This window comes from Dendropsophus ebraccatus, chromosome 3 (genome assembly GCF_027789765.1).
Source record: "Dendropsophus ebraccatus isolate aDenEbr1 chromosome 3, aDenEbr1.pat, whole genome shotgun sequence".
NCBI lineage: Eukaryota > Metazoa > Chordata > Amphibia > Anura > Hylidae > Dendropsophus > Dendropsophus ebraccatus.
Window position 1 is genome coordinate 188,836,321 of NC_091456.1, and position 6,843 is coordinate 188,843,163.

The 6,843-nt window shown below is 47.4% G+C and overlaps 1 protein-coding gene across 1 annotated transcript in view; it reads right to left on the reverse strand.

Moving 5' to 3' along the window:
• LOC138786598 (zinc finger protein 605-like) overlaps positions 1-2,061 on the reverse strand; it is a 30,657-nt gene extending 28,596 nt beyond the window's left edge. Inside the window, exons 1-2 of the mRNA XM_069963577.1 lie at positions 1,431-2,061; positions 1,046-1,334 (exon numbers count right to left, since the gene is read on the reverse strand). Coding sequence (XP_069819678.1) covers positions 1,046-1,256 — 211 coding nt within the window. The 5' untranslated portion in view covers positions 1,257-1,334; positions 1,431-2,061. The remainder of the gene's footprint in view (positions 1-1,045; positions 1,335-1,430) is intronic.
• Between the last annotated feature and the right edge of the window lie 4,782 nt (positions 2,062-6,843).

Consider the following 6,843-nt stretch of genomic DNA (forward strand, 5'->3'; position numbering starts at 1 on the left):
ACATGTTTTTGCCTGGGCTGTCTCCTCAGAATCAGGACTGTTGGCAACTATGCAGATGCCCCTGGCTACTTGTGATGCTCGTCATCTATTCCAGCAGCGGTCCTCTCAACTGACAGGCGTTGTGTGTGTGAGGCAGGAGACAGCGCTGGAACGTGAGAGGTATCTAACACTGCTGGTTACCTAGGGAGATGGGGGGATTTATCAAAGGTAGAACTGGCTCAGTCGCCCCTAGCAACAAATCAGATTCTACCATTGATTTTCCAAGGAATCTGTGAAGAATGAGAAGTGGAATCTGATTGGTTGCTAGGGGCAACTGAGACAGTTTCACTTTACACCATGTTTGATAAATCTCCCCCTATGAGGTTACAGCGCCCAGTGAGTTATTAATGTACAACAGACGCCCAGTTACTTGGTTTGACAGCTCCCACAGAAAATCACCCACAATGCACCCTCCTCTCTGTCACTATATCTCTCTGTATTTCTCTCCCTGCTACGATCCTCCTCTCCACCTCACATACAGCCGACTGGCCGCCTCCAGGAAGCAAATCACCTCATATAGTGGGTGACGTGCTGACATCACACAGGGGCTTGCAGGTGATTGCACAGGCCCAATGGATTATGGGTAATCCCTTGCTCCCACCGAGGGACTGTACTGTAAGCTAACATGTGCGGCTGCCATATTTAGTGAATTTTTCTAATGAATTTCTGTGAATTCCCTTTGCAAATAGAAGCAAATTGACAGCGGGATTCACAGCGAAACTTGCTTGGCTTATCTCTATTCAAACCCCTGTTGATTTTGTTTTTTTTTTTATTTCACAACAGGTATGCTGTAAGATGAGGACAGTCACTATAGATGCAGCAGCAGGAGACTGATAGTGATATATTGTCCGCTGGGACTGTGCTGTATATTAGAATTTAGGCTGAATGATTATATAGCTGGAAAACTGACAGGACACAGAGCTTATAATATTCCACACAGAATAGTTACAGCCGGTGACTGAGGAGAAGGTGTGACTGTTCTCTGCATTTAGTGGTCACTACTCACCTGGGCGGTTACCTGTAGTGATGTCCTCCTTATACTGCTCATCACTGCTGTCATCTGTCTCTTCTTTTATTATCTTGTCTGTAGGATTAATAGAGTTCAGATCCTTCCCTGTAGTAATATCCTCCATATACTGCTCATCACTGCTCACATCTGTCTCTTCTTCTTCTTTTACTGTGTTGACCTTAGCAGTTATATGGTTCTGATCCTTCATAATAGTGATGTCCTCCTTAAACTGCTCATCACCACTCACATCTGTTTCTGGAGCATTCACATTATTCCCATCTTCCCCCTGATTCATAAGATGTGAGAGAAATAATGTAAAAGTCATCAGACAGGAGGAGAAGTCAGGTGGGATGTACAGATCATAGGGAACATCTCCATCTACCTGATCCTGATCCTGTGGGAGAAGAGGACGGGGACATCTCTCTGGTGCTGTTCTCTTACTGGATCTGACTGGAGGGAACACATACAGAGACTGAATTCATTCTTTCCATCCAGATAATACAGAGAGGAGGTGTGTATATAGTCCTGTCTATTACCTGCTGATGGGAGGGGCTGCTGATCCTCCAGCATCACATCCTTGTACTGATCCTTGTGTCCTTCTACATACTCCCACTCCTCCATGGAGAAATAGACCGCCACGTCCTGACACCTTATAGGAACCTGACACACACAATGATCACACAGTCATCCCCCCCACCCCTCCAGTGGTGTTACTGTATAATGTCCCAGCATTCCCAGCAGCCACAGTCTCACCTCTCCACTCAGCAGCTCCACCATCTTGTTGGTGACTTCTAGGATCTTCTCTTCCTCCATTTCCTCATGTATCAGGGGCCCCGGGATTGGGCTCAGGGTTCTTCCCCATCCTTCACACCCAGGGGCCCCACAGCGCCCACTAGAGGACTTCTTCACTACTGTGTAATCCTGTGTATGGAGAGACACATTACTATCACTCCATCCATTCCCAGAATCCCTCACCTCTCCAGTCCTATCCATCTGTTATTCCATAGATAAGAATGTCATGATGACATCACTCCCAGAATCCCTCACCTCCCCAGTCCTATCCATCTGTTATTCCATAGATAAGAATGATGTCATGATGACATCACTCCCAGAATCCCTCACCTCTCCAGTCCTATCCATCTGTTATTCCATAGATAAGAATGATGTCATGATGACATCACCCCCAGAATCCCTCACCTCTCCAGTCCTATCCATCTGTTATTCCATAGATAAGAATGATGTCATGATGATATCACTCCCAGAATCCCTCACCTTTCCAGTCCTATCCATCTGTTATTCCATAGATAAGAATGATGTCATGATGACATCACTCACCTCCCCAGTCCTATCCATCTGTTATTCCATAGATAAGAATGATGTCATGATGACATCACTCCCAGAATCCCTCACCTCCCCAGTCCTATCCATCTTTTATTCCATAGATAAGAATGATGCCATGATGAGATCACTCCCAGAATCCCTCACCTCTCCAGTCCTATCCATCTGTTATTCCATAGATAAGAATGATGTCATGATGACATCACTCCCAGAATCCCTCACCTCCCCAGTAAGCAGGAAGAGTATGTGTAGGGTGAGGGTTATTATCCTCTCGGCCATCTTGTCTCTGTCTCTCTCCATGGTTGATGGGTCGGTCTCTTATATAGAAGATATCAGCAGAGGATCCTGGAGAGATGAATAGAAAGTAGAGGATACAATGTATAATAAAGAATGGGAAGAAAAAGTACAACAATCCCGGCACAGCGATAGAAAGAGACAAGTTCTGAATGTGTAAAGATGTTTGAGCTTGTCAGGGACACGCGCGCCAACCTGCGCCGGCCCTGACAAGGGGGAGGGCAATCCTAACCACACCAGGCGGAAAGGATCTAAAACAAGGTCCAAAGAGGGGAGAAGGACAAGACAAGGGGATGGGAGGAACTTGGGGCTCTGGACTCCCCTGGGTTGCTCTAACCCTACAGGTCGATACACCTCACGCACTCACGCTTTACGCCCTGCTCCCGGGCCGTAACTCGAGCGTAAATCTCCACCTGCCGCCTTCCACACACCCAGACACCAGACACCCACTTGGCCACGAACACTGCCTGCTCGCTGGCCAACACAAACACGACACTTTGCTGTATCTGGACCCACCAGTCGCTGTCATGCACGTGATCCACTGACCGCTGCCAGACACACATCCACGAAGCACGCACACAGAACTTTGCTATGTTGGGACCCACCGGCTGTCGTCATACACGTGACCTTCCAGCCGCTGCCAGACACCCAAACACAACATACATACACAACTTTGCTGCCACCACCCTATCTATTACGTTACTGGGGAGACAGGGAACCCCAAGAGTGTTCCACTCACCAGCAGACACACCACACGGTAGAGTAAGCCACCCGGTCATACACTATACGGTCACACACCGCACATGCACTCTTCCTGGAGCTAACTAGGTTCGTTTAGGCTACAAGACAAACCATCAAACTTTTAGGTTTAATGCATTAAAATGGACAGTACTTGGTTACAAAAAGATGGTTACAAAAAGACATAAAGACACTTCAAACAAAGAAAACAAAAAGGATAAAATAAGAAAGTTCTAATACTTAGCACAGGGATGCGTTGTATAGGTTCTTCCTTCCCAGGGGATATAGGCTTAGAAAGTGGTGCACAAACCAATTCGATTGGATCCCCAACTTTGTGACAATTACATGTTCCCTAGGTCTCACTTTTATGTCAGACCTGAAAGGGTTGGCCTGAGGGGCGTCACCTGACATCTCTGACTCCGCCCCTCTGGGCAGAGCTTCAGTCACCGCCCTAAGGGCCCTTTTACACAGAAAGATTATCTAACAGATTATCTGCCAAATATTTGAAGCCAAAACCAGGAACAGACTATAAACAGAGATCAGGTCATACATGAAAGCCTGAGATTTCTCCTCTTTTCAAATCCAGTCCTGGCTTTGGCTTCAAATCTTTGTCAGATAATCTTTCTGTGTAAAAGGGCCCTAAGGGTACTATTACACCGAGCAATTTTCCGACGACTAACGATAAACGATCCGACCCGAAATCGTTCGCCCAAGTACATGAAACGATGATCGTTATTTATGATCGTTCTTGCAGTCGTTTAGTCGTTGCTATTGCGTACATTTTAGCTGTGAATTTTTATTCCACCGAATGATGTGCGAACGATGAGTGAACGATCAAACAATAAAAATAGATCCGGATCCTATTAAACGATCAACGATTTCTCGTTGGTCGTTTAATTGTTGCCTGCTATTACACGAAATGATTATCGTTCAAATCCGAACGATTTAACGATTTTTCGAACGATAATCGTTCCGTGTAATACCACCCTAAGCCATCAAGGGAACACACCTGGGAATATCAAAAAGATACTTTCCCAGGTGCCATATCAATGGTACGGGCCCCAGCCCTTCCTCATAATTCATATCTCGCTGTTCTGATTCCTGGCATATCAAACATGATGTGCCCCCGGACACTCACAAGGTGAGATCCCCCGTATGGCATGATGAGGACAGGTAGACAGGCCATGTTTGGACTCCCTGCGATGTCCTCATTATAACCAACGCTAGGAAATTGGTTCTGTGGCTCAATGTTTTATTTGTACAAAGTTATGGGAGATTTCATATTCCTTTTCTTAAAGAGAATCCACCCCCTGCTGGCACGGAGTCAGTGAGCCTGCCTCAGAGGTGCAAAGTCAACACTAGCCACAATCTACTCCACCATCTTCTTCACAGCTCCATGCAGAGAGACTTTTGGTCTTTTACGCAGGGTAATCAGACGGCCTGACTCCAAGCTAATCAATAAGTCCATATGATTAACTTGCGTCAGCTATGGGCTATTGCTATTAGACTAAATCTAATCTATAAAATATCCACTGCACGAATACATATAAACCACATCACACCTAAAACCACTTCACATATTTATGAATAGGGACAGGGCTGTCCATATTCCTCACAGAGCTCCTGTGACCTGATGTGAAGTAAACATTTTGGTTTCCTCATAATCTCCTACCTGTCTGGCAGCCAGTGGGCAGATCCCAGGAGGCAGCAGCAGCAGCAGAGCACACTAGCAGGAGGAGGGGGAGGGGCAGGAAGGATTTCCACATGTACCTTGTGTCTGGCCCCTCCTCCTCTCCAGTGATTGGTGCTCAGGAGGCAAGGGGCGGGGCAGTCCAGCAGCAGCTGATAAACAAGTCAGGAAGTGTGGAGTCTGGAATGTAGTTGCCAGAGATCGGTCTTGAGGACCTTTGATGACGTCATGCCCATGTGACCAGTCTCCTGTGTGGGAGGAGCTATCTTCCTCTGCTAGGTTTTCTATGAGGCGGCTGGTCTTCTAGCTTTTCTGCCGCGAGTATCAACCAAACACATGAGACCGCGCCAGTGATCAAGCTGATTCTGTTTACTCTGGGAACATCCCTTAGTTGATATCGTAACAAGAAAGCTTCAAAATGTAGGAGGAGGATGAAGGAGGAGAACTCAGATTCTACATTCTGGTCTCCTAGTCCTTATCTATTGGCAAAGATTCTTAGACCTTGAAGGACCTTGACATGTGACTATGATGTTCCCGCTGGTCCCATATTGTACTACACTATGGAGGAGGGGAGGACAATTAGGGGGGGGGGGCACAGAGAGTAACCAGCCTGGGGTGGAGAGGGGGACAGGGGCGCACAGTTGGGGTCTAGTGTCTGTATTTAGGGTCTGGTTATACATCATTCTATACTTAAAGGGAACCAATCAGCCCAATCAGGCTGATATGGTTCCCTGAACCGCTGTATACAGCTCCTACAGCAGGAGCTATATACCCCAAAAAAGCACTTTAGTCCCCCGAGCGTGTGACAGGCACAGGCCGGGAGGTAGTCATCTGGACGTCTCCCTGCTCGTATGTAGTCACCACGCTCTGCCTGTCAGCGCACTCCGAGGGATGAATGACAGGCTGAGAGGTCCATTACTGGTCTCTCTGCCTGTCAATCATCCCTCGGAGCGCACTGACAGGCAGAGAGTAGTGACTAGACACGGGCGTGGAGGCGCCCAGATGACTACCTCCACCCCCGTGCCTGTTATGCCCTCGGGGGATTAAAGTGCTTTTTTTTAGGTACATGGCCGCTTCAGGGAACCATATCAGCCCGATTGGCGAATCTGACCGCCCAAACCGCTTGTACCTTCGGATAGCTGCTTTTAATCCAAAATCTGTCCTGGGGTCTGTTTGGCAGGTGATGCAGTTATTGTCCTAAAAACATATTTTAAACTTGCAGCCTCGTGCCCTACGGGCGTATCCATGCACTATCTTTGCACCACCCCTCCGTCCCTCCTCCCCACCCTCTTCATCCACCCTCCTTCCTGTCTGAACATCTGAACACTGCACATGTATCTGAACGGGCTGACACCTCTGACGAATAGTAGGCAGTCTGCCTGGAGCATTCCTAATGATGAGGAGGATGGGGAGGAGAGACGGAAAGGTGGTGAACAGGGCACAGATACACCTATAGGGCACGAGGCTGCAAGTTTAAAATATGTTTTTTTTAGGACAATAACTGCATCACCTTCCAAACGGACCCCAGGACAGATCTTGGATTAAAAGCAGCTATCCGAAGGTACAAGTCCATGGTAAGTATGACATTATGTATCCCATATAGTGAACATCGCACTAGTGCTGTCAGCATTAGTAAAATGGGAAGAGGGGGCAAGTTTTCTGAACTGCCCGAGGCTTAGGTGACCAGAGGCCTGATACACAGCAGCCAGCCACAGTAAGGCCGGGTTCACACTGT